Source organism: Rhinolophus ferrumequinum, chromosome 16 (assembly GCF_004115265.2).
Source record: "Rhinolophus ferrumequinum isolate MPI-CBG mRhiFer1 chromosome 16, mRhiFer1_v1.p, whole genome shotgun sequence".
Taxonomy (NCBI): Eukaryota; Metazoa; Chordata; class Mammalia; order Chiroptera; family Rhinolophidae; genus Rhinolophus; species Rhinolophus ferrumequinum.
In genome coordinates this window covers 11,978,293-12,005,652 of record NC_046299.1, presented here as the reverse complement: position 1 = coordinate 12,005,652, position 27,360 = coordinate 11,978,293, and the positions used below count along the sequence as shown (strand labels likewise).

Genomic DNA, 27,360 nt, shown 5'->3' with positions numbered 1-27,360 from the left:
GCAGCTGCTGTTTATACTAGTATTTGCTACCGGTCCTGCCTGCCTCACAGGGTGGACACGTTGGAAGAAAAGTGCAGCCGTGAAAAGAGCATTTTCATCAGGGGCCAGGGGCCCCCAACCTAATCAGTTATAGCAATGTCCCCGGGTCACTTGACCCCAATGGTAGTTGATAATAACTATTTACTGAGCTTGTGCGGGCTAAAATTTGCCAGCCTAATCTTTTGATCTTCCGACCACACTACTGGGTAGATATTTTTGTTACCTTCTTTTAACAAACTAAGAATTAGAGTCTCAGAGAGATGAAGAAAAGCGTGGAGCCACACAGCCAGACAAAAACAGATTCGAGATCCAACTCTGGGAGTCTGATTCCTTGCCACACGCGTCACAACTGGTGCTGCAGCAAAGTTACAGCCAGGACTGAGACCCTGTTTCGAGGCAGTGGGTCACCACTCTGTGGGTTGGGGAGTGAGGACAGAGAATCCATGCACCCCCACCCCATGGCCCACCTGGGGGAACTGCACAGAAAGAGAAAGAAGTGACCCCAAACGAACACTCATTGTCATGGAAGTCAAACTATCCAGACAAAAGGTCCTGTTATCATGAGAAAACATACAAATCTGCACCCTCCGCTTCTTCACCCCTTCCAGTCCCAGGGAATTTTTGTCTTATCAGGTAATGGAATTGTTTTTAGTGGCAAGAATGAGCTCATTAAGGATGCAGTTTGTGCTAATAATGATAATTTGCGGCGCAGTAAAATCACCTCTCTACCTCGCCGACAGACACTCTAGAAATTATAGGCTAGGGAGAAACAAAAAGGACAAAGATTAAGGAAAAGAATTGCGACGCGGAACTGTTTCAACAAAAGAAGTTACAGATTTACATATTGAACGTGGTGATCTTCACCTTGAAATTGTAGAAGAATTAGATACTGCTGAACAATTTTTTAAATCGCCTGTATTCATTTTTGTTACTCTGTCATTGGGTGGTTGGTTTTTGTTTTTGCTTTACAGCGCAAGCCGTTTTTTAAAGCTTGCTGCCAAATGAATTCATCAGTGACTTAAAAATTTTGACGCATGATATGATCCCATGGATGAGGTCAAGATGAGGGCAGTTGTGAGAAGCCGTTTCAGTCGCGGCATCCCTTAATTTCATGGGAAAAACCCTTACCAACCTTGAGCCGAGAGCAGCTATCTGCAAAAACTGTGGTTTGGGAAGGGGACCAGCCAGATATACCTGTGTGGTTCATTTCTGAGGGGCCAGCAGTGATGCAGCAGGTGGGACCACTCCGGCCCAAGCAGTGAGGGCTCTGACTAGCTCCTGGTTTCCTTTCTGGGACTGTGGGGTCACTCTCCCAGGGTTTTAAGGAAGCTGGAAAACATTCTGACAATTCACTGAGCTTTGCCCCAGCCCTTCGAAGGGAATGCCAGCTACCTTCTAGGGAAGTGTGGCTTTTTTCCTTTAAACATACAATCTCTAAAAGGTTAAAATATCTTTTAATCAATTCAAATAAATATCCTTAAGATAATCTCTCTTCCTGATTATGAAAACCATACCTGTTAGCTGTGGAAAAATGAACACACAAAAATGAAAATAAAAGTGACCAGTGGCACCACCGTCCAAATGCATCCACTGTTAGCATTATGGGTTAGCTCCCTCTACCCACCTCCCTTTTTTAAAAACAAAAACCCATGCGAGCGCGTGTGTGTAGGTATGGGTTTGCTGTTATTACAACCTGCTTTTTTCATGTACTAGATCATGAATATTTTTCTACAACAGCATTCTTCTATCACATTATTTTTTTCCCCGTTTCTTCCGACTCCGCCCACCCACTCCGGTTCAAGCCGTTGTTTCTCAGTCTAGTTGTGTAGGACATAGCTCCCTAGCCCATGCTGGTTAAAAAGACAGGCATGTGACATCAGAGACTGTCATGTGGGGTGTCATATAGGGTCTCTGGTCCCACTCCCCGCATAGGAACGCAGGATATGGTGAGGCCAAAAAGGAACACCAACGGAGCCATAGATTGGGGAGTCATACCTCTATATTCTCGCTGGCGGCTGGGTTGGAGACACAGGAAGCAGGAGCCACACAATCCACAGCCTGCCGTCCGCTTCTCTGCTAACCAACTTCACTTGCTAGCTGCAATCCACCGTGCTAACTGCAATCCGCCTCTCTGCAATCCACAATCTGCGCTTGCTAGCATAGCCATGGCAGTTATATTAGTGGCTAATGGCTAACCGGTAACAGCTGATGGCCAACTAGCCACAGCTGATGGCCATCCAATCACAGTTGATGGCCATTTACTAACAGAGCCAGCACCTTTCCACGTGAGGCCGAGAGCCTGGAAACTGCACTCCTGGCTCTGTCCCCACAAGAGGGATGCCATGTGATGATAAAGATAGACTGGAGTCCTGCACCAAGAAACACCAAGGATGACCACCAGGAGCTGGGAAGAGGCAAGGAAGGATTCTTCCCTAAAGTTTCAGAAGGAGATGGCTCTGCTAATGCCTTGATTTTGGACTTGTAGCCTCCAGAACTGTGAGACAAATTCCTGTTGTCTTACACCACCCAGTTGGTGGTACTCTGTTACAGCAATCCTAGGAAACTAACACAGCTGTCTGCCAGCTGCTGGGCTTTCCTGGGTACTGGGTTCTTTAAAAACTACTGGGCGTGGCGCCTGGGCCAGTGTGGGAACGCTGTGTCAGGACCCAGGATGACTGAAGGGCAGACGCATTAGAGAGCTGGGCTACGGCTTCAGGAAGAGCCTGGTCCAGCTGCACAACATTACCTCAGGTTTAGGAAGAAATGGGCTCCACCCTGACTCTTCTCAAGGTCAACATAACCTGGGAAAAATCCCACAGAAGCCTTTAGCATGCTAAGACAAATCCTCTTTCTTCCCACACGACAATAAAAGGTCTTTATCATTAATGACATGTTATTGCCAACCAGTCAGGGTGCAGTTAAAAGGATTTTTATGACATGTCCCTAGTGCCTTTGGGGTATGGGTGAGGGGTGGATTCTCATGTGAGAATGGCGAGCTTTTGAGCCCTTCAGAAAGTTCACCTCTCCTTGGGAGGCTCTCCACTTCTAGCCTTGGCTGAGGACAGTGGCTCCAGATAAATCTTCCCGTTAGATGACATACTTGGCCTCTGAGTACAGCCACACGTCCCCAGAGGTCCAGGGTCCTCTGTCAGGGGTCTTCTGAGGGCAGGACAGCTACCACCTGGAAGAGAAACTATCCCCATGAGTTGCAGGCAGGTGACCCAGCTAAGCAGAGGCCACTGCAAATATTTCATCCCCTCTTTAAAAATAGTAGAAAGGGAAGGAAGAGTCCTCCCTTACCTGGATTAGAGCAGTTCAGATAATTTGGCAGCAGCTCTTCATGCTGCAAAACTGTTGGAGGAGAAGGAGGTTGTGTAGACCCAACTCCATATATTCTAAAGTAAGAACAAAAGTCATTTCTTTTATTGATAATAAAAATAATAAATATAATCTATGCAGGTTCTGTGTGAGCACGGGACGTTTATTTCTAATCATCTCCATTTTACAGAAGGGAAAACTGGGCCACAAAAGCCACCCTAAGCAGTGCCCTACCATCTCCCTCCCTCAGGCCTTAGGTTGCTGCCAGGATGGGTGGCCCTATTGGTTTTTACTCCCAGCCTCTCCCTGCAAAGCAGGACTTCCAGCGAATGCTGGGCATAGGTGGGGAACGGAACGTGGCTGCGGACTTAGAAGGCCCTGCAACTACAAACAAGGTCCCAGGTAAAACAAATCAGACACAAAAATAGTCCCCGGGCTGGGATGGGTACCGGTGGCCCAAGATCTGCGCTTCCCCTGGTTACCTGTGGTTACGCCCCAGGCCAGACTTACTCCTTATACGGTTTCAGGTGCGCTCTCTTTGCCTGCTCCACGATGTCCAGGAAGTCCCTGTAGCAGTTCCTGGCCATGACAGTGTACCGTGTGGCACAGCCTAATTCAGTGACCCTGGCTCTCGGCAGGTAGCCTGCCCAGCCAGGGATCGGGGGCTCCTGGAGGGGCTTCTTGACGTATTTGCATTCTGTAAAGAAACACCATGCTTCCTGAGGGATTTGAGAAGCCACACCAGGGCCAGTGCTCCCAAGGTAGCTGGCGCCCCAACAGTGAGCATGGTGAACGCCTAGGTCTCCAGATATCCTCAGGCTGGTTGATTCTCATGCCAGGCACCGTGGGAGGGGCTTGACATATAGCCTCTCATTTTATTCTCTCGCAACCCGTAAGAAGTTGGGGCCCTTATTACCTCTGCTTTATGGAAGAGACTGAGAGAACTCAAGGAGGTTAAGACTTGGCCAAGGTCACATAGCAAGGAAGTGGGAGCATCGAGATTCAAACCCACGTCCGTCTGATTCCCAAGTCCTCGCTCTTAAACAGATCCTGCTCCTTTCTCAGATTAAAAACTTCAGTCATGGCTCTTTGACAGTTTTTACAGGGGAATTAAGAAACATCCAGGTCAGACTCAGCACCAGCAACCTGCCTGCAGGTCATGAGTGACTCTGGCTGGCTGGCTGGCTGACCTTGGGCAATCTCACATTCGTGAGATGAAAGATTACATATGCCTTCTCCAGTTGTTGTAAGAATCTAATTAGGCCTCTGAGTCCCGTAACCTGGGAGCTGGAAGGCACCCTAGGTAGTATCTAGTCCATCCTGCCCTGCCCTGGATGAAGTAACTGGAGCCCAGAGAGGGGAAGCAAGTAGCCCTAGGTCACACAGCAAATAGGCAAAGAGCTGGGCTCAATCCCAAACTCTTAGACAGATGTTCTTTGTAATGTCTTGGAAAATTTTAAAGCACAAGATACATGTTCTTAAAAGGCCCCAAACAATTATAAGAATAATAGCAATGGCAATCAGTCCATTACTTTTCCTATAGGCCTTTAAACCTGAAAAGTGGTCAGGGCAAACCACCGTTGTGATTATTAACATTATATAATCACATCATCAGTTGTTTTTGTGGTTGTTATTCAGTGCAAAACCCCTTCCACCCAGCTAGTACCTGGAAGAGCTGGGTTCAAACCCAGGTCTGACCTTGGACAAGGGACATTACCTCTTGAAGCCTCACTTCCCCCATCTCTAAAATGGGAATGATAGAATCGACCTCACAGGATTGTTGTGAGTGGTTAATGAAATAATGGTGCTTGACACAGAGGAAGCAACTAAAGAGCAGAGACGGCAGCTGTCTGAATGTTTACGGTGAGACTTGCCCAGAGGCTCTTTGTTCCCAACACCCTCTCCCCTAACCTGTCCTTCTCCCCCTTGAAATGTTTGTTTCTCGTCTGAAAAAACAGAGCTTTTCCATTTTCACTGCCACCTGGGGATTTGGAACTGTACTCAGTTCTATGATGTCTGTGCAACTCCGTGGGCCTTCCAGGCCCTGCCCTGGGCCTGGGACAGAAAGGGGCTGGTTTCTGGGGGCTGGTACCCAGACTCAAGGGGTGGTACTGCTGGTAGTACTGGTGCAGTGCCCGCAGGACAGACTTCTCGGAGCCGACAGGCTTCAGTCTCTCGGCAGCAGCCACCGAACAGCGAAATTCCTCCAGCTGGTCTTTATATCGCTGTGTTTTCTCCTGGAAGGTTTTCAGACAGTGGGACATGTCATCCTCGCTGGAGGTATCCTGGCAGCTGAGATACGGGATGAAGCCTGCAAGAGCCCACGGAAACCACAGCCTTCAGCAAGGATTCAGAACCTCGGCCCAAACGCCGCTTATTTTCAGCCCACCACTTGGTATTTCTTCCTTGGCCAACAACGCTGCATTTTTCCAAAGGCCATTAATACAAGCAGTGCTGCTGTTCCCACTGTGACTGGGCCCTCCCAAGGCCACAACGAATGACCTTGGCGCCGGGGAGGGAAGGCCCATTTCAACAAAGGCGACGACAGTAATATTCTGTGATAGCAAAGCTCCTGATGTCAGCCTGAATGGCAAACGGGGAAAGCATGTAATGGGCTGAAATGATAGTCTGAGGAGTAATTGAAATTATTCGCCTTTTTAGAGAGAAAGCTTATTTTCCTTGACACTTCCCAAATGCAATTTGGGATCCTTCTTGTTGGGACCATCGGAAAATTGCGGGCTTATTAAAAGCAGAGACCTATTACACAAAAAGGTAAATTCATTATCTGCAAGACCCACCCCTAGAACAATTTTTCACCATTTCCCACAAAATAACATATAATCATTACAATTAGTATGGTTAAACACGACTATTTATTTAAACTGGATGCTGAATCCTATGTACTACAATATTGTCACAATAAAACCATTTTTAAAAAAGAACAAATGCGGAAAAACTGGTTAAGAACTTGGTTTGAAACTGTAAAATAAATAAATAAAACTCTCATGACTGAAGTCCAACATTTTTGCCTTTGTCCCTCCGTAAGGAAAACCTGGCTTCAGAGTTGAAGGCAGCAACCGACATCCCCTGCACCCTGCCAGATGCCCCCTCTGGAAGATTCTAATCACGAGAGACTGATCTTAAAGTCCTCCACCCACCATCAAATCTCCCCAATCCCTGGGCAATTAAAAGATACCCTAATGTCATGGGGGAGACCACCATAGAAACCCAGGGGCCTTGCCACAGTGGTTTCTCCTCCATCAGGGCCTACTCTGACCAGCACAGATTTTACAATTGTATAGATGCACACACAGAGGAATACAAGCCTCCTTTATTGACTCTTGCTGAGCACCAAGACATTTTAAATAGGTGATGTATGCTGGCTCCATCAATCCTTTACAACAATCTTATAAGAAGTCCATATTACCCCAAGGCAGTTGGTTGAACTGTGTCCCCCAACTACGTATGTCTAAGTTCTAACCCCTGGCCTCTGTGACTGTGACCTTACCTGGAAATAGGATCTTTGTAGATATAATTAAGGATCTAGAAATACAATCATCCTGGATTGAGGGTGGCCCTAAATCCAATGCCTGGTGTTTTTATAAAGCGAAAGGAGAGGGAGGTTTGAGACACACAGATACAGAGAAACAGGGCAGAAGGGCACATGTAGAGTCAGGTGAAGATGGAAGCAGAGATGGCAGTGATGCTGCCACAAGCCAAGGAACGCCACGGCCACCAGAAATTGGAAGAGGCAAGAAAGGAGCCTCCGAGACAGGCTTCCAAGAGAGCAAGAGAACACGTGTCTGTTGGTTTAAACTGCAGCCCTAGGAAACTAATATACCCAGTCTATAGAAATTTTTGCTTACCATAGAGAGGTAAGTACCTTCCTTACAATCACACAGACAATGGCTGAGCAGAGACTGGAACCTCAGTTTGTTGGAGCCCAAAGCGTGTTTTCTTAATGGACCAGGACCAGGGTGTGAGGCTGGGCAGCCTTGGGTATTCCCCCTGCATCTCTCCTCCTAAGATCGCCTGCATGTGAGAGCGGAGGGCCTACAGGGATCACTGGATTTGTCAACCCAGAAGCATTTAGTTGGGTGACCAATTGTCCAAGTGCCAAGGACAAAGGCATTTCCTGGGACATAGGACTTTCAGTGCTAATTCCAGGTAAACTAGTGCAGTTGGTCACTCCCCGTCTGGGGAACACAAGAAGGAATGGGAACACAAGAGGGAATGGGACCACAAGAACATTTCTATTGCACAGCTTGAGAAAGCCAAACTCGGGGGGAAGGACAAGGGTTCAAGCTTATTCGTTGTCTCTATCCCCATTCATTGTGTCTCTCCTGGTCCAAATGCATTTGATGGACATTAAGTGCTTCCTGTATACCAGGCCATGTCCTGGGAGATTTGACCTAAGTTGTATCTCTCTATTTATCAGAATCATTATCAGCCATCTTCAGCAATGGGGTGCTCTTAAAAGTTAGTGCCTGTATTGGCTCAGGCACTAACAGTGGGCCAAAGCACGGACAGTGGCCGGGACCATGGCTCTCCTGACAGGCGTGTCTGCAGGGCACGTCACCACTTACCACTGTAGCCTGGTGTGACTGGCAGCTGTCTCATGAAGGTCTTAGAAGACTCCATGATTTTGCTCTCTGCTAAAAAAGGGAAGCAGGAATGAAACAGTCCCATCAAATATCCCTGCCTCGAGAACTCACCTCGAGTACGCTAGAGCCCTTGGGAGTGCAGTGACCTTGTCAGGGGCTGGAATGGAGACGCAACGCCACCATCTTACACAAAACCAGATGTTGCTGGCTTCAGTTATAAAACCAATGACCTTATACCAAGCAGCCTGCACCTCTTAGGTACTTAGGTAACAGGTATACAAATCACCACCCTCTCCCTTCCCTGAGGGCCTCCTCCCACCCCACCCCCAACCTGCCATCCTTCCTTCCATCCATCATGAACTATGTACACACTAGGACCACCAACTGTGACAGAGGTTAGAAATACAGAGGTTAGAAATAAAAAGATGAGCAAGACCCAGGAGCTTCCATGTAAATAAGACTCATGAGTCTTGGGGGAAGGGAGAGATGAGGTATCCTTAACCCAGAGCCTTTCTTTATCCAGGGGGATTCAGGTCACAGTAGTGATTTTTGCTGCCCACCAGCACCCCGCTCCCCCCAGGACATCTGGCAGTGTCTGAAAACATTTTGGGTTGTTACAACAGAGGAATGGGTGCCACTGGCACTGGTATCCAGTGAGTAGAGGCCAAGGATGCTTCTCAACATCCTTCAAGGCTCAGGACAGCCCCCTAACAAAGAATTAAGAGTACATTCTGGATGGAAGGGCTCAGAAGTCCCAAAAGGCTGGCATGGAGTCCAAAGCGAGTGAGCAGAGGGTGATGCGGGGACCACTGCAGCAGGAGTTTATGCGGATGCTGTCTCCAGAGCCAGACCCATTCCCTTTTCCGGGATGGCTCCCCTGCATGGGCCATGCCAGCGTCTCACATCTGTTGATGCTGCCAGGTCCTACTCTGCAAAGCCAGCTCATCTCTTAAAAGTGATGCCCTCCTGCCAGGGCAAATGGCCTCAGGGAGTGGGAGGAGAGGGCCATAATCAAGTTTTGTCAGCAATGATGGGCATTTTTAAAACAGTTCAAACATTTTTAGAGCTTGCTACCAGGACAGGCTGAATGTGGGACTGCATTCTTACTAAATCCTGGCAACCATCCTAAGGCTTAGTTCCTATTGGAGTCCCCATTTTACAGATGAGGGGGAAAAGGCAGAGAAGTTAAATAACTGGTTTGAGGGTTGTTGCGTCCAAGGAGGTAAGGAACCCACCGCCTCTAAACTCTGAGCCGTAGGATTTTGTTGCCAAAATTAAGCCGTTAAGTAGGGGTCGGTGCCCGGCGCAGATGATGGGGGCGGAGCAGCTGAGGACCCCGCCTCGAGGCCCTCCTGGAGGAGGAGGAAGGGAGGGACGTGGAGACGAGGTGAGCGGGGACCTGGAGGGGCGGGAATACGGCCCTCCACCCACTCCACCTTCTCCCTCTCCCTAGTCGCTCACCTGAGCCCACCAGGATCGCTGCCCAGCGGGCCACTTTGCCGCCTCCGGCCCTTTGTGCGCTCACCCCGCCTGGGAGGGGGGCGGGGTCGGCTGTCAGCCTGCCCCTCCCCCTCCCTCACCAGCCCGCCGCCGCACCCGGAGCCGAGGCCCGCGGCCCGGGAGCAGGGGAACAGGAGTGAATGTGGTGGGACTTACCCCTGCGCCCCTCTCGAGTCGCCCAACAAATAGTTGGTTTCCAAAGCTGTTCTCTATTCTGGTCTCCCCCAGCTGGGGCCCTGTTAAATTTTGGAATTGGGAGGAGGGGCATACGAAGGGATCTAGGTCAAAGCCGCCTTTTAGTGATGACGCTGGGGCGGCCTGGGTTGGGGACCGGAAGCCCTGCTGGGAGGGAGAGAAAGGGCCTGCCTCCCTCGTACCCAGGCGGGGGCCAAAAGTCAGTGACCGGCGGGGTGCTGGCCACAGGCTGGGAGAGGAGAGGAGGCAGATACAGGTGCTTCCCTTGGCCTTCTCCCACTCCGACCCCCAGCCCTCCGTCTCTTATTAGTGAAGGCGGATTTACAGATGGCCCGGACAGGTAACAGGGCCGAAAAACGGCAATGCACCAAAATGAAGAAATGATACCGGGAAGTGGAGCCATACTCCTTTATAACCAGCCTCATCTTATGGGGTCCAAAGGGGTCCTGAGCTGCCTTCTCATTGGATGGAAACCAGAGGGAATGAGTGGCCTTTACAGACTTAGTCCCAGCCGCTCCCTGTACAGAGAAGGACAGAAGGCCTGACTGCTGGTTGTTCACTGCACCTCCCAGCGTTCCCTACCTCAGCTCTCCTCAGAAATGAACTTCAGATGAAGGCCGATGTAGCTACCCACTTAGGAAGAACCCATTTACACCTCCCTCAGGGTCCCAGGACCCCCCCCCCCACACACACACACACACTATCTGGAAGCTTCTAGAGCCAACTCTAGAGGGTGACCCAGACATAAAGGCAGCCAGCTTAGTGTGCCTGCTAAGATGCCAGGGCAAGGCGTCAGTCCCTGGCCTTGTGCTTTTTTTTTTTTTAAATGACCTTCATTTGGGTGCAAAGGAGTTGTCAGTGGCCCACCAGGCTTAGCTGCCTTCCGTTCGGCTAGACCACCTGCATCCAGCTTGGAGGCAAAGGGGGCTCAAGAACATCAAGGAAACTTTCCTTCCCAAAGAACAAAGGGGCTGGTCTTGTTGGAATGAAAGTTCCTGAAGCTTGCAACACCTAGGAAAGGACCTGAAAAATCTCCACCTGAGATGGGGGAGGTCGGTAATGATATGCCAGTACCTAAAATTCCATTTACAAATTCAGAGTGGGAAAAAAAAAACAAAAAAAAAAAACTATCTGGGCCACATGAGATCCAGAGTTTTACTTTATTAGACATCTGTGAAGACAGAATTTGCAGATACAATCTTGTCAAGTTGTGAACTGCTGCAAAGTTCTGTGAAGTCTGAATTTATCTTGTCGTGAACAAGACCCGTTTTAGAATATAGTTCCATATTCCAAGCAGATGAGAGGTGTCACATGGTGGCCAAGAACTTTTATACGAGTCATCCATTTCAGCCATTTCCCAGCATAAATATGCAGCTTAATCACAGCTATTTAATCTCTACAACGTGAAGTTCGATCATCGACTAATAATGCATTTTGACTCCTGTTTATATGGGTGCATGCGATTCTTTGCCACCCTGGCAATTACCCAGACTTGGGCTCTAAAAGCTAAACTTGATCTAAGTAACGTTCTAGGGGTAGGGCGGGGTCTGTCATCTGGACTCGTGTTAGCCGTCACTCTACACAAATGCTTGTGTCTCCACCCCTTGCCCATCTCCTGACTGTCTGTACCTGGGCCGGCATTCAGCATTTATTATTGCCTACCACGCACAGAAAGGGCAGTCGCATAGGAAATCCTTTGACAGTTCTGCCTCCAAGAAACATGAACGTCAGATAATAAGCCGGGGACAACTGAGTAATGTGTCAAGACAACAGGCCTTTTAGAAACTTTCTAAGATTAGAAAATGCGTCCAAGTGTACTCGTCCAGTGCTCTTATTCTAGAATATTTCCATAGCGGGGGGGGGGGGGGAAAGGAGAGGGATGGATTTGGGGGATCCATCAAAATCTCTTTAAAAGGAGTTCGACTATTAGGGCTGTATCTCTGGGGCTAGAAGAAAGTCCAGTAAAATTGTCACCGCCCCTCGCCCCCATCCCCTAGCCGTCATCTGTTTGCCAACAGTACAGATTTCAACCAGCACATTTTAAGAGAAATAGTAGACAAGGAGACATTCTTAATGCAAGGTGGGAAAGGCCTTACATTAGCCCCAAAAGGAGAACTTGACTTTTACTACCCACACTTACACCTAACCCAATAGAAAAGCTGGGTCTGTGCACCATCTGATTCCCTCCTTTGACCCTGTATACTGAAAACATCACACACGGTAGACCACACTTTGCCCTCAGAGTGACTGCTTTGCCCACAAGGAAAGGCTGACAACCTTGCAGGGATGCAAAGAGTTTTTGTAGGTTTTTCTGCACAATCACAATGCTTACAGAACCAGGACATTCAGCTCTCAAAAACTGGACAGGAGAATCGATACATTATTATGCTCCTTTAAATATAAACTGTGAACCTTTGGGAAGGATGTGTGTGTGTAGAAAGGTCTGATGAAGCCACTGATGCAGGCGGTCTATGTGTTCAGAGTATTCTGACCTTAGGCACCTCTGTCTATTGCTCAGTCTTGCATATATAGTCCATGGCTTAGTATCGGTACACATCGATTAGTAAGCACAATTAAGAAATGAAACCGTGGAAAATTAAAGGCAGCTATGTCACCAACAAAACTTAAAGAGCATTTTCCTTTCTTTTTTTTTAAACAAGAAAAGCACATTGTAGAAATAAAGATTCTGTACAATATTCTAATATTGTATGTACATAAAATTATATTATAACTAAATTGAGAAGTCTTATTAGTAGAGAGAGTATGGCTGGCAACACCAAAGAAAGACCCAGAACGTGTAGCTTTGAAGCAGAGTAGGCAGCAAGAGAACCCTAACAAACACACCTTTGTGCCTGGATGAGAAATCCTGTGACTAAGTTATGTGACCAGTGTCCTCTAGTTCTGTAGGTTGTTGTATTTCACATTCTAGTAGGTAATTCGGCAGCAGGCGAGGTGAAATAGCAGACATGTTAGAACGAAACTGGAAATGCTATTTAAAATCTGCACATTGGCTGTGACAATGGGGTTTGTGAATCCAACTTGCACTCGAAGTTAGTTCGCTCATCCTCCCTTCTTTCATTACGCAGACCTCCAGTGGTTTAAAATTGGAATGAACTCCAGCAGGTGGAAAAGACAGCTTTGAACAGATCAGACGGGCTGTAAGTCAGATTCTTGATTCTTTTTCCTCAGTTGTTTCCAGTATGTTGGAGAAAACTGGCTTTGCAAGTGCAGAAGGAAGAAGAGAACACAGACCCAACCAGTTGGTTCCTCACTCAGTCCTTTTCTTAGGGTGGCTTTCCTGTGGGGGTTTAAAGTGCCATCCCCAAGCCAGGTGGGGCCCCAGCCCCACTGACAAGAGGGTGAGTGTGCGACCGTCGTTCTTCATGTAAACCGGCTCCCTAAGGGAGCCCAAAGGGAGGACCAGAGGCCACAAGCTCTGGTCTGCTCTCAGCTTCAGACAAAACCTCAACTAGGACTTTCAGCTGAACCACGGTCACCTGTGGTGTTTACTACAAATTGCAGATTCTGGTCCTCTTCTCCAACACTTGACTTCAGTTCGGAAAACGGGCAGGATCCAGGACCTGTCTTAGCAAGTGCCCTCCTGCGGGCAAGCCACATATCTGCCTTGAAAACCTGACTTAATTTACCAAGTAGAGAGCTACGAATTCCTTTTGGACAGGCTTTAACACCTGAAAGCTTTAATGAAACATTTTATAGAACAGCTTCTCTGCCCAGGGATCACCAATGTTTTCCCTTCAAAATGTGGAACTAAATGGCCAAAACTTGTAGGGGGACGAGGGTGAGCAGGGAGGACGAGTTCATTTAAAACATGCCTGTTTTTCAAGGTGAGGGGCCGTTCCAGACTCCTGAGCTTGGTCATTTTCTCACACACAGTTCCTACTAAGCTTAACCAAAATTACTGATGAATTCAGAAATCAGGATTTGGCATCCTGATGTCAAAAATTATACAGCATCTGATTTGGGATATAGCAGTAGGTCTTTAATATCCATTTCCATCAAAGAGAGTTTCTAACCTCCCGAAAAACTGAGATGGCAGCCCTCCCACTCCCACAAATCCTAGAGGATTAGCTAAGGCTACAGTTATTCACTGAACCTATTTGGAATTTAAATCATGACAACCTAAAATAGTGCTTAGTGTAGGCAGTCTTCTCCCACCAGCGAAAAACGCTCCAAGTTCCCACTAAACCTCCACTTTTAATCACATGACGAGGCAAAGAAATTAACTGCAGATGGCTGGCATTTTATATTGACTGCCATCCAAAAACATGTAAAAAGAAAAGCCTCAAAGAGATGAAGAATTTCCTCCTGGCTCAAAGATATTGCGAATGTAGAAGGACAGCACTAGGGCATCTTAAGTTCTACTTGACGGAGATGTGTTCAGAGCGCGCTCCATCACTATGGAAATGCAGATTCCCTTGCTGGGTGGGTGTTTCACCATTTGGACCTAGGAGAGCCAGTTGCTCTTTGAAAATCCTTGAATTTCTTATTCCCAAACCTCAATCTTCATTTCCCGACAGTTTTTCTGACTCCAGTGTGCCCTCAAAACTCCTGAATTCTAGCCCTGGTCTATCTTCCCTGCTGAAATTCAGGTGAGTCATGGCAGGGTCAAGGGCAGGGGGAAGGACAGTCAGGGTTGAGGTCAGCGGATGCAGGTGAGCTGAGTCCAAGGGGGCAGGCGTCAGGGAAGTCCACTTAGTAATTTAAGAAGTCGATCCCAACCTTGACACTCCTCGAGGTGGCTATGTCGACGGCCGTGGCCTTGATCTCGGTGTCCCCGAACTGCATGAGGGTCTGGATCTCCCTCCGGGCGGGCACAGAGGTGCCGCTGGTCCCCGTGAGATCCAGGCGGAGCGTGCCGCACTTCTTCACCCCGGGGTCAGTGATGAAGCTCACGTTGTCGCGCTCAGAGCTGTAGATGTTGATGACAATGACTAGCTGAGAGGGCTTGGCTGGGGTGTAGCTGCGCTTGACCAACTCACCCAGGGCCACGGACTGGTCGGCAGAGATGAACTTGTCAAAGACGTCGGTGCACCAGCGAGTGCCATCCTTCACCAGCAGCTTCTCGGGCGGATGCTTGCCCTCCACGTAGCGGTTCAACACCCCGACCCCGTAGGTGAGCGGGGACCTGCGCACCTTGATGACGGCAGGGTCCAGGCCGAAGAGGACGGCGCCCTTGAGGATGGTGAGGCCCACGTCCTGAGGGATAATGATGCGGCACTTGTCAGCAAAGGCGGCCTGCACCGCCTGCTGTAGGAGGGGCGCCTCCGCAAAGCCGCCCACCAGGAAGAGGAACTTGACGGTGGACACCTCGGGCTTCTGAAAGAGGTCCCCTGAAAGGGAGGAGAGAGGGACAACGTCCCGTCACCGAAGCCAGCAGCCAAGGGGGGGCGGGTGGCCTGAAAATGTGGGAAATGGACAAAACCCCCGGCGCCCACTGGAGGACAGGCTTACTTGGACAGAGTTTTTGTGTAGCTGGCCTTTTAAAGAAAGGGGGTTCGCACACCAATATGCTCAGGAATAAAAAACAAAGCTATTGCTAAGTAGAAACCCATTTTCACAGATAGATGGTGATCATTTTAAGTAGCAATTTGTTCTGCATAAAGGAACACTCCTAACACTCACCACTGGGGTTCTGTTAAGTAAGTCAAGGCAGGCTGTTAGAAATATTATCCTTTGGTTTCCATAAAAATCCCATCCCACCACTAGGGGCTGTGATTTGGTAGGTGAGGGGTGGGAGGTGGGTGCCTGGATACTGAAAAAAGGTCCCCAGTGAGCCCTCGGTGTGTCCCTGGGTGAGGGCCACTGAGGCAGCAGACAGTTGCATGGCCAGATTCTGTTTCCCCTTTTATTGGGAGATTTCTTTGGTTCACACAACAGTTCTCCCCAGCAAGGGTTGCGGTTCCTAATTTGTCCTGATAAAGTGAAGACTACATGTTGCCGAGGGCCTATCACTCAAGGGTAATATTGCTGCAGAGCTCCTGGCTCCCTCACTGACTTGTGAAGCCGAAAGGAAAGCCCAGGTGAGGACGGGCCATCGGCTGCTTTCAGGAGCCTGTGCCCAGCAACCTCCTCTGTACGTACTCAGTGCTGCCACGCTGCCAGGGCCCTGGCCTGTGACTCCTGGTCCTGGCCCCCTGCCGGCCTGACTTCACATGCACGGTCAGCGATGCTGGAAAAGTCAGTCCCCATGAGTGGCCGAGCCCTGGCAGATACTTACGGAGATGCTCAATGATGCTGTCGATGGTCGGCTTAAAAAGTGCATTCATGGCATCTGGGCTCATCCTCAGCATGCCCTGTGAGGACCACTTCACAAAATCCACACTGTGGGATGCGGTGGAGGAAGAGACGAGCGGTGAGCATATAAACAATACCCACAGACAGAGACACAAAGGCCTGAGCCCTGGCAGAACAGCTGTCATATCTAAGGGGCAGAAAGGGCTTTCAAGTCCTTGGAAATACCCTAACTGGCCAGGACCTGGACCCTTAGAAGCTCAAGAGCTAAGACATAGCCTCTTCTGTTTCTCTTTGCCTCTTGCTGTGGCCACTCCTCCCCTGGAAGCCAACATCTAGTGCAAAAGACAAGGAGATAAAGGGACCTCTTTCTCTCTCTTTTGGATGGCCACTGTTTGAGCCGATAGTAGCTGGATTCGAGCCCATTAAAGGCTTATACGATGCGCCTACCATGCTGCCACGTAAGACTACAGGCCTGCGTGCTCAGGTGTGTCTACTTCAGTCCTGTGGACACCTATCCCATAGCAGTGTGAAGCCTAACCCTACCGGTGCCACTCATGGTCTCTGTCAAAGTAGCAATATGCCCAAAGCAGCAGCATGGAGGAGAAAGAACACTGGACAGGGAGTCTGGTGGCTGGGCTCCAGTCTGGCCTCTACCACTTAGTAGCTATTGGGCTTTAGGCAAGTTGGCCTAGTCTCTCTGAGCCCTGGGCTTCTCCCCTGCAAATCAAGGACAATACCACTTGCCTTACCTCCTTCATAGGGGTTGTTGTGAAGATCAGGTTGAATATCATCTCTGCAAAAACACTTTGTAAACTTTCTGACTGCAGCGTGTACCCCACTTGTTCTTAAGTTCAAAACGGCCCACTCAATGGCATGTTTGTCCCTGAGGCAAAGCACATACCAGCTGCCTCCCAGAATCACATGCTGCCAGGACTCCCAGACCAGGAATTCTTTCCATGGCTTAGGCCAAAGGACAATGTGGTTTGGTGTGGAGTGACCCAATGGCTGGCTGCGGCCAGTCTCCACAGTAGAAGAGCTGGCAGGCCCCAGAACTGTGTAGGTAGGGCTTGGGATTCACCTTGAAGCAGGTGCCCTGCAGGGGATCTGGGGCTGAGAGCATGTCCACCAGTGAGAGGCCGGTTAAGACCCTACTCCAAGGACATGAAGACCTGGAGTCAAATCGACTTTGTGTCCCACTAAAAGGAACCAGGGAGGGCTTCTTAGAGAAACGGATGACTGACGATCTGGGCAGGCAATGTGCGAGACGCGGCAGGAGCATGTTCACTGACTAGGAAGCTAAGGCCATTCGAGACCAAAGGCCAAGTCCACGGGACTCAGGAGCCATACGACCAACATGGGACAATTTGAACCTCACGAAGGCTATAATGCCATGGTTTAAAATACACCCAATGTGCTTTTTATAATCCATGAATTCTTAACGATACTCCCCTCGTGCCCCCGCAAAAGGAAAACAGAAAAAGAAAAAAAATTCATTTGTCACTTTGAAGGATGCTATGAAATCAATGATTTTTTAAACAAAACAAGCTTATACACAGAAGGAAAAACCAAGCATTTGTCCTGTCTTTGCTATAAGAAGTGCACTTCAGGGCAACCAGACACTGAGGAGTAGTTTCTCTCTACTCCACAGCCCGGAGTCCTGAGCCAGAGGCAAGGTCGACTCACTTGCTCTTCCTCAGGGCGTGCTCCACACTGTGCCCGCGGAACTTCTTGTAGTAGTCGATGAAGGAGAAGGGCAGGGTGATGTTCAGCGGGTTAGTTCGGTCCGGGGCAGCCGCCCTTTTGCGAGACTCAAACGCAATCATTAAGTCAACCCAGGCCGCGGGACGCTTGATTTTGAATTGTTCGATAAAATCCTCTCCGAATATTTTACACAGAAGTTTTTCAAATTCATAATCTACTCCTAGGGATCCATAGGGTCCACCTGGGTGAACAAAATGGGCGCCCGCCGTGTTTAAAAACCCTGAGAAACTGAATCCAAAGTCTGAGAAACAGCTTGCCCTGTGCACGTCTCTGAAACACAAAGCACAAACTTGGACCCTCCCTGAGCAAGCAGACCACAGCTGTGTTTTTACTTAGGGTCTTCTCATTCCTCATGGAGAAACTTATTTCGTACAGAAATCACTCGTCCAAAATCTGTTTAAGATCAATTACATTTAAATAAAATCAGAACATTAATTAACTAGGAACGTTGTGGTATTCTCACCCAAGAAATCCTAAGACTCATGAACCCCACCCCCACCAAGCAAAAGAGCCTGTTCTCTGGTTTGGCGATCTTGATCCAAGACCAGGTGTCCTGGGACATCCCTAGAAAGCACTATATCATAGGTGGCATCAGGTTTCAGTCACATCCTTCCAGAACTTTCAAAAGCAGACTCCCTTGGCCAGGATCTGTAACAGGCTCACTTTATTATGCCAAAACCCAAGTTACAGTGGTTTGTATTTTAAAGAACACTTCACTGCATTTCGTTTTCAAATTTCAAATAGGCCTCAGTGCCCTCTCCCACCTATAATCCCACATGCTTGTGGCATGGAGCGAATGAAATGCGGAGAGAAATCGGAAATGAGTGAAACGGCTCAGATAGAACATCAGCCATGCAGGGGCTCACCTGTTGCTTTATACAGTTCTTTGAGGTGTCCCTCCGGTAACCGTATCTGATGGACTGTCAGGTCTACGGTGCCACCGCCACTGTCCACAACCACATACTTGTCACCTGGTATAAAAACAGCCATCCTTTACATAAACCACTTGTCTACCTGTCCTGAAACAAGCTGGTGGGTATGACTTGCTGTACCCAGCTAAGCACCACCCACACTTCTCGTTAGTACAATGATTGTATTATTGAGCAGCACAGAGAGTTACTCATGACTAAAGAGAGTTACTCATGTCTGCCAGGAGCGACGGTTAGCATGAATGATAAAGAACACAGATGCATGAATCTTTCAAACTAAAGCATTCATGTCACACGCCGCTGCATACCCGGCACATCCAAGTGGCCAAGTTCTTGCCAAGTAAAAAGTGCCGTAAGATGACCTGCTGTTTAACAGAAGACGTACTCTGGAACTGGTGAGTTCCAATCCCTACCTTTCTTCTGAAGAGTCTGTATGGTTTTATAACATGCAAAATTACAGCTCCAAAGAGAGCTCTCCCAGGGTGAGTGGTCTTTAAAACCAGGTGATTTTGAACGTTTTCCAAAAGTGCAAAAGGAACAGATAGAAACGCATTTTTGCCAGCAACACATAGACAAAAAATAATCCGGCAAGGGCAAAAGGACATTCAAGGACGCTACCTTCCTCCAGCTCGGACCAGATCTCTCCTATGACATTCTCCACCAAAAAAGTCCGACTCTGCCGATTACGCCGTATGTGTTCCTTAGCTAGTGGCCGACAGAAAGAAAATGATGATGGGTGAGAAAGCATGAAAAAGCAGGCAGTCGTCTGAAGTCAGCGGAAGTGACGGCATGAGGAAATTTAGGGACAGAACATTTAGTGAAACACGATCAAAATGATTACATGAATACAAATACAACATCAGGAATTACAAAGCCGGCTCTTCCAGAGCAAGGAGCTGTTTCCACCGGCCTCCATCTATTCATCTGCGTGGCAGCTTTGGCCTGGGCCCTGCTGAAAAAAAGTTCACCTGGATGAGCGTCCCTTCCACCAGCGACATTTTGGGGGAATGGGTTAATAACAGCGGCCAGTTTGCTGGCTTGGTTGTCCCAGGGAGGAAGCGGTCTGCCAAGCAGCCTTCAGTGTGCTTAGTTAAATAATTTCACATCAAGGGACTTTGATACAAGGAATGTGGAGTATGTTTTCCTAATCTGGGTCCTGGATAAACTGGAGCCATTTCCTGACCTTGTTGAAGCCAATATGATCTTCAGCCACAAGGTGGCACTTTAGCCACAAGGTGGCAGCTCCAAACCCACCCTTTTCCTGAACACTGTGTGTCAACCTGGCTGTGGTGCCCAGCGTTGGGTATTTCATACCCCTGTGAGGCGGACACGGCCCTAAGTTTCAGACGAGGAAACCAAGTCAGGGAGGTTAAGGGACTTGCTGTTCCCATATTGTCTTGCAGCCTGAAATTAACTCCGACCATGGACCCTCGTGCTCTCAGAGATTTAACAATTTACAGTGAAGTCTGAAAAAGCAGAATGTGAATGTTAAGAAATGGGGAAGTTGCTCTGAGAGGCTACCTGGGAAGCAGTAGGGCACAGCCCAGGTGGAAACTTGGGCAAATCACTTAATCCTTCTGGGCCTCAGTTGCCTCATCCATTCAATGGGGATAATACTACTTGACAATATACTTGGCGATACTTGGTTTCTCACAGGCAGAGAAGGGACTGGTTCTCTCATTTGTCTTCAGCACCCTGTATGACACCTGGCTCACAGTAGGCTGATAATGAAGGTAAAACACCAAGTGTCAGACCTGGCACCCAACAAATGATCACTACCATGCCCGATTTGGAGCAACCACCGATTCTATGGGTAAATTCTATGTGGGCTCTGTCCACCCATCCCACAACCTGGCTACCCACCAATTTTAGTCCCTAAGTGGGTGCTGCTAACTTTGAATTGCTCTCCAAATCCATCTCTTGCTGTTTATCCAATAAGGGACCCTTGACCCTTTAGCTTTTTTCAGCAAGGAGCAGTGTTTGCAAAACAACACCGTCTCTGGGGATTAGAATGGCGAACACCCAGCCAGCTCTAAGTTCCTCGAGCCCTGGTTTATGGTGGAGAGGTCCCCTGATTACAAAGTGCCTGCAGGCCTGGGAGGGAACTCCAAACTCAGCGCTTCTCTCCTGTTCCCAGCATAGGCTCTAGACAAATTTATATTACAGATCCTGTAGTGGGCATTTGATTTTCTGAAACAATCTAGATGACTAACAAAATGGTGTTCATAAAAACACGGCCAAGCGAAGCTAATAAAACATGTTCTGAGCTCTCAAAAAATTATCCCACTTTTCAGGCAAATTAAGTCCAACAGTGTGAAAAATGTATCCTTTACTGATCTCATTAAATCCTTTTGGCATAAAAAAGAAAATATCGACAGCAAACCCTGTGGAGTTAGGGGAAGACGCCAGCTCCGTTCTCCTCCATGGGGCCCACTGGGCGTCCATCATGAAGGAGCGTCAGGGGCAGGGGGTGACCTGGGAGGTGGGGGTGTCTCGGGGCATCAATGCCATCCCGGGCACTCCCGATTAAGTGCTCTGCCAGGCCTCCCCAGACAGCACCCTCTCCTGGGACTGAGGTTCTAACTGCAAAGCAAGGCTGAGACAGAACCCCTGCCCCTGAGGGGTACTGGGGTTTGAGGATTTAAAAATCCCTAAAGCCCCTCTGAGCTCATGAGACACCAGCAAAGTCCACGAGGCACAGAACAAGCCACGTAGCAGTGTGGGGGTAGACAAGACCTATGGAAGAAAAGGAGACCAAAAACTGAGCTCTCGGGGAAGGCAAGCATTCAAAACCAGAGTTTCCCGCTCTGTGTCATACTTAGGAAGCTGTAAGAAGAGCGACTAGAATTAGCTCGTTCTTACGAATTTCTCTTTATGAACAACGGAGTAAGAGCCACATGTAAGATGTAAAACCCAGTCATTCCTCTTTTTTCCAATGAAAACAGTGAAGATGGAAATTTAAATAAATGTCATCCCGAGTATTGAAAACGTCAGTGCATTTGATTGTTAAGTAGTAGGGCTAGCCTCGCTCAGCACGCGCTGGGAAGGCCGAGCATGGCTAGTAAAAGGCAAACCAAGCCCTCAGATTTCAAGGGAAGCCTGTTTCCATCAATTCCGGAGTGAATCAGATCTGAGGAGCTAACACATAGCCCTGGCGGCAGCCCGGTGACAAATGAACTTTGCGCCCGTCTTGTGGCTGAGGTTCAGACTCTGCGATCTTGGGTTGAAAGCACGGAGCGGTGGCCTGAGAAGGAGAGGTGCGGAGGCGATGGCCCAGTACCAGCAATGAGTGCCCGGTAAGGGTAAGCCCGGGCCCAGGGCCTCGGGTATGGGGACCAAGGAAAACTTGGGGACAAGGCTGTGGGGGGAACAACCTGCGACAGTTCTCGCTAGTCATCTCTCTCCCCGTCCTCAGCTTGGGTCCTCCAGGGCAGGGTGGGGGTGGGCATGGGAGGTGGGTGGCTTTCTGCCCTCGAGGCCCTCACTGGGGACAGAGCCCAGAGCTGCTGTGCACAGCGCCACCTCCACAGCACTCTGATTAGCTTCCAAGTTCACTCACATTGGTAGGTCTGACCCTAACCTAGGGTGTCTGCAAACTGCGTGGCCCTAGACAGACCCACAGAGCCCTGGATACTGGGGAAAACAGTTCTGGAGACCAAGATTGTAACCAACTTGCAAACAGGTATATATGAGACATGAGAAAAATTTCCCTAAAATCCCCATCCTGGGTGTCCCTCCCTGGGTAGGTACCCCTTCCCACATCATCCAAGTCAGGAAAAGTCAGCCCTTCTCATCTGTAGTTTAAACTCTCGCCAGGTTTATGACTAAGACACATAATGAGCTCATCACACATGAAGCGGCCCTAATGAGTGAGTCAGTAATAAACCAACGGCCTTAATGGAAGAATTAATAACAGGCAAATGGGATTAGATTAAGAATCAGTTAACAGACAAGAAAGATTAAGAGCTTAGTAAAATGCAAAGCCAAGAACTGCTCTCAGGCCCCCCTCAGGTTTTTGGAGAGAAGCACCCTGCCCCCTCCTAAGGCACGTGGGTGGGGGGATGAACCAGGGTACCCACTGCTGAGATTACGAGGGTCCTTGGAGGGGCCAGGTAGGGGGTCTGAGCCCAGAGGTCCTTAGAACCCACCTCTCCGGGAGTATCTGGATTCTTCATTGCAGCACAAAGTGCCTTTAAATAATCAGAGGCTGAGAGACATGCAGGGGGCAGGAGGGGAGAGAGCAGGGAGGGGGAGAGAGAGAGCAGAGGTACCCTGTGCAAACCCAGCTCCTACTGTGTCACTGGAGCTGTACCCATTGACCGCGGCCTTGCTCAGTTCAATCATCTGGTACAGTCGCAGCTTCCGGCAGTAGATGGAGGCCGCCTCCGGCTCCAAGGCAATGATGAGCTGCTCCGAGTTCTCAGGGGAGGCTAGGCCTGCCTGGGAGAAAGAAACAGAGGCTGGGACCAGGGTTCCCCGGCTGGGACCTCTCCAAGGACCCCCACACCTGGGTCTGCCACCCCCAGTGAAGCGACACTCATGCTCCGCTTGTCAGGGAAACTCCCTCCACAGGCCTCTGCAGAGCTTAAAATCCGGGGTGATCAGGTGCCGGGCCCCAAGCCAGGTACCCAAACACCGCAGAACGGCCAAAGAAAACTGGGTAAGCACCCTTGGGAAATGCCAAGTTCCCGGGGCCACGGGGCCTCCCTCTAGCACTTGGGGTCTCTTATCCTAGAACTGAGAAGCATGAGGAGAAGGCCCCCAAAATTTGGAAAACCGTTACAGGAGGGAAGGCAGATGGTCTGTTTTTGGTTATAATAGGCCAAGCAGTCTGACCAAGTCACAGCAAGCCCCCGTCTTTGGTGGCCTAGGAAACAAGTGGCCCATCGCTGGATCTCAGCCAGGCGAGCATCTGCCTTTGCAGTATGGGACTCTGAGCAGGAGGGCTCCAGGGCTCCAGGAGATAGCCCCTCCTGGAACGTGGGGGGAAAAGCAGCTGGCAGGTATCTTTTTCAAAGCCTTTATTCCTTTAAATATCCCTTTCAATGCTTCTGCTCTGTGACATCTGGCTTGTTCCAGCCACAGTCCCTTCCAGACCTTAAGAAGGGCCAGCCCGGGAGCCCCTGGGACCACCCTTCTGAGGGTGCTCAGAGAAAAGGGCCTGGCATGGCCTCTACCAGGTCCCTGCCCACCTCTCCTGGCCTTGAACTGGGGCACCAGGTCTCACTTGCTGGTTGAAGCTGTTGAAGCCCATGGGGTGTCCCTGCCTGCCAGCATGATGGAGAACAGAAGCACGCTTCGTTCCTGTCACCGCAGGGCTTGTTGTTTTTGTTCCCATTTCCTAGGGAACCTCAGGATGCCGTCCTCGTGCCACCCCCAGCTCTCCACCAGGCTCATGAGGTTTGGTGAACTCATCCTGTAGACCATGGATGGATGGATGGTCCACCTAATGTCCCACGCGCACAATGACCTCTCACCAGGCAGAGCCAGCCTACAGTCACGAGTGAGAGGGGCTTAGAAGGTTCAATTATTGGGCAAGGAGGGGAGGGGGTTCAGGTTAGAATATTAGAGATGCAAAGGACCTTTTGTCGAACTACTTCATGCAGAAAGAAACCAAGGCTCAGGGATGTAGGGTGACCAACTGCCCCGGGTTTCCTGGAATACAAGGCTTTCAGTGCTAAAACCAGACAGTCTTAGGCTCAAAGATATCCAACCCTACGTGGCACAGCTGGCGCAGGCCTTGGTCTCGCACCTTGCTGACCAGCTCTTTACTTGATTCTCAGCAATCCTGCTCGGAGTGACTTGTTACTGTGGTGGGGCCAGGCCATCAGACTTGGACAAAACTCCCCAGTGCCTCTAATGCTCCCCCCTCGACTGGCTTAAAGGCATGATACCCATTTACTCTGGGACAGCAACCAATCCTGACCCACTGCCCATACGTTCAGCCTCAAGTTCTCTGAAATAACCGTACCCCAAATGAACAGGTTAGTTATGTCCTCTTGAGATACCATCAATCAGCAGGTAGGTGACTGACAACCTCCACTTTGCCAGTCCTGAATGACTCACAGCACGTGGGAGAACCTCTTCTGGAAGACTGACCTTACAGAACTGGACAGAACTGCCCCATCCAGAGGAAACCTACCTCCTTATTACCTTGTACCTGCGACTGTGGCCGGCCACGTGGGCAGCGCCTATGCCCATTAGCTTGGTCCCCAGGTTGAAGAGGCAGGGTCTGCCCTTCACTGGCATGGGTCAACAGGCCAGTGCCACAGATGCATGACAGAATTTCCCACTACTCCCTATTTAAGAGATTAAAAGCCCCCACCCCCAGGCTCACTTTCTCACAGGATCACATTAGACACCCCCGGCACAAAGACAGCTGAGGTTACAGCACCCACCCCAACAGGTCAGGGTTATACACCTAAAGTGCCGCCAGGTATGTTGAGATCGCTGAACCTTAGTCCCCAGGATCCCAGAAGAAGAAATCCAAAATGAACCGCAGACCGCCTGAAACAGAAGCCACCGGGCCCGGCTTCCACATTATGAGGTGAGGAAGAAGGAAAGACTAGCTACCGAGAAACAGTGGGGCCTCGATGTACCAGACTATCCTCCAAGTTCAGAATGGAAAATAATTTGGGCGGAGAAGTCGGGTGAGCAGAGCGCCAGCGTGGCACCCAGGGATTCAGAGGAAAGGAGGAAAGGCAAAGGGGCTGCCCACTCGAAAGGTGCGTTACTGTCATCATGTCCCACTGCGATGTCAACCTGCCAGGCGGCCCCCACGTGGCCAGCGAGGACAACGGGAGCCTGGGCCTGACCCTGGGGGACAGATGGGAGGGAAGAAAAAGTCGAAAATAAATGCCATTCGTCTCCACACCCTGCCTCAAATTCTATGCAGGATCCCGGATTTAGACGATATATCTACATGGAAAATTCAACTCAAGGAGTCAAGAGGAGAGAGAACCTTGAGTCAAATTACACAACTGGACGTGCCCAAGTGTCCCTGGTGTGTGACTGCGCCGGTCCCCACCAGGGTGCTCCCACATCCCAAAGACCTGAGTGCCAGAACAGCATGGCTGCACCTTCAGGAAAGGCCTCCATCTGCCCGTCCCCAGCCAGGCTGGCCTCAGCTCCACGGCAAAAGGGGTTCCCCACGACCCCCGGGAGAGGATACAATGGGGAATGGAGGTAAAGAGGACCCCAAACCAGAGGGTAGGAACAGGCGAGGTGAGAGAAGGGCCGGGAAGCGTCTGAGGGACACAGGACAAAGAAACCACACTATTTTGCTTGAGCCAGCCCTTCAAGCTCCCCAGAGAGCAAGGGGCTGTGTTCCCACCTGTAACTCTCGTGGAGGCCACAGTGAACAGCTAAGGGAGAGAGGAAAGAGGAAGCAGCTGGCTCTGTACAGATTCCACCCCCCGCCAGGAGGGGTCCCAGGGAGGCCTGTGGACTCCAAGAAAAGGAGGAAATACTAGACCATCCGCCAGACTCCCAAACCCAGCTGGCTTTCTCTCTGAGCAGGAGGCTCCAGTGCCTGGAAGTGTAAGCTTTATTTCTGTATAAACATTGGTGGTCTTCTCAGCAGAAGCCCTCTGCCTGGTAGCTGTCAGGAGACCTGGGGGTCTGGGATCAGGCCAGGGTCACCTGGAGCGGAAGACAGGGGGCTCTCGGCTTTGCTAACTGGGCCTCTGGAGCTAGGATCTCATGGCTCCTGTGCCGATGTGAGTGCTCCCTCCGCTGGGGCCCATGTGGACGTGTCTGGCCTCTCCTACAAGATGGTGTATTTTCTGAGGGCAGCAGTCAGGTCTTCTTGCCCCAAAGCACACAGTAGGTGCTCAGAGAGTAGCTGCTGAATCAATGAATCAAGCATCCCTCCAGCCAGCCTTTCTTCTGCAATTCCCTGGCGCTCATCTCTGCAAAACTGAACTGAGAGCGAACATTCTACTGACGTGACCTGGGGATTCTACAGAAAGTGTCAGAACCAAGAGTGTGCTACCCCACTTGACTCCTCCGCGAATCTGGGGCAGCAGGAGCGCCATCGTAGTAGCTTTATAAAGTGCTGTTTTGTGGTCATGAGCCCCACCGGGGAGCAGCAGCAGGTAGGTGACTTCAGGGAGGCCACGGACGTGAGTGTGGCCTACTCTCTGTTCCTTGGCCCTGCACTCAGCTAGGAAAAGCCGCCAGGGACTGAGTTCACAGTTGCAAAACATGACCAGACGGGCTGAGTGCTCTGCTGGCCTGGTGTCCAACTGCAAAGAACTACAGCTGCACTGGTTCTGGGAGTCATGGGATGGTGGTCTTCCCGCCGTCCCCCTCTACCCCCTGGTGTGATTATTTTTCACTGTAGTTTGTTCCGAAACGGAGGCAAATGCAAGCTACAAGTCGGTGTTAGATGAAATCAATCATATGTAGGGGAACATCTTTTATTTAACAGATTTCTGGGACCTACAAGAGTTACACATGTTAGGCAAAATGCCTCTAGAAAGAAACTGGACTGTTTCCTATTTGTGAGGCTCTCAAAACTCAGTGGGCTAACTACCTCCCATTCTAGGTCTTTTCCGAAGGCTTCAGAAGAGGGAGCAGTGGTTCTTTCTGCTACCATCTTTTCACTGAATGCTCTTCAAGGGGCTAAAGGGGCCCCGACGCTGTGAATTATAAAAGACAGAGATTTGACCTACTTTTTCAACAAGCACTCAACAAGCAGAGATTTTGGAGTTTCACAGATGAGGCTACAGCTCTCACTGGCCTCTGAGCAGAACCCC

The 27,360-nt window shown here is 49.8% G+C and overlaps 2 protein-coding genes across 6 annotated transcripts in view; both read right to left on the bottom strand.

The window, feature by feature from the left end:
• Window positions 1-2,455: 2,455 nt before the first annotated feature.
• C16H10orf82 (chromosome 16 C10orf82 homolog) lies at window positions 2,456-10,426 on the bottom strand. 2 transcript variants are annotated; one of them, XM_033129833.1, is made up of 6 exons: window positions 9,618-10,426; window positions 7,944-8,012; window positions 5,450-5,668; window positions 3,868-4,054; window positions 3,340-3,434; window positions 2,456-3,232 (listed from the first exon to the last, which is right to left on the bottom strand). In XM_033129833.1, exons 1-6 carry the CDS (start codon window positions 9,727-9,729, stop codon window positions 3,057-3,059), a joined length of 858 nt encoding a protein of 285 aa, XP_032985724.1. In that variant the 5' UTR covers window positions 9,730-10,426; the 3' UTR covers window positions 2,456-3,056. The 2 variants fall into 2 exon arrangements, with proteins under 2 accessions (XP_032985724.1, XP_032985725.1); XM_033129834.1 differs by having other exon boundaries at window positions 2,456-3,220.
• A 376-nt stretch (window positions 10,427-10,802) lies between these two features.
• HSPA12A (heat shock protein family A (Hsp70) member 12A) overlaps window positions 10,803-27,360 on the bottom strand; it is a 141,794-nt gene continuing 125,236 nt past the window's right edge. For 3 of the 4 annotated variants that reach the window (XM_033130809.1, XM_033130807.1, XM_033130806.1), the window contains 6 exons: window positions 22,873-23,041; window positions 19,220-19,306; window positions 18,539-18,643; window positions 17,595-17,853; window positions 15,895-15,998; window positions 10,803-15,007 (listed from right to left, as the gene is read on the bottom strand). In XM_033130809.1, the coding sequence (XP_032986700.1) occupies window positions 14,370-15,007; window positions 15,895-15,998; window positions 17,595-17,853; window positions 18,539-18,643; window positions 19,220-19,306; window positions 22,873-23,041 (1,362 nt within the window). In that variant the 3' untranslated portion in view covers window positions 10,803-14,369. The remainder of the gene's footprint in view (window positions 15,008-15,894; window positions 15,999-17,594; window positions 17,854-18,538; window positions 18,644-19,219; window positions 19,307-22,872; window positions 23,042-27,360) is intronic. The other variant, XM_033130808.1, reaches the window with a different exon arrangement.

What these genes read in the sequence shown, in the direction of transcription:
- C16H10orf82 (XM_033129833.1), bottom strand. Translation starts at nt 9,729, where the DNA reads ATGCCCCTCCTCCCAATTCCAAAATTTAACAGGGCCCCAGCTGGGGGA. An exon ending in CACCTGAAACCGTATAAGGA is followed by an intron (nt 3,435 to 3,867) that starts GTAAGTCTGGCC and finishes TTCTTACTTTAG; the next exon opens with AATATATGGAGTTGGGTCTA. An exon ending in TCTGAACTGCTCTAATCCAG is followed by an intron (nt 3,233 to 3,339) that starts GTAAGGGAGGAC and finishes TCATGGGGATAG; the next exon opens with TTTCTCTTCCAGGTGGTAGC.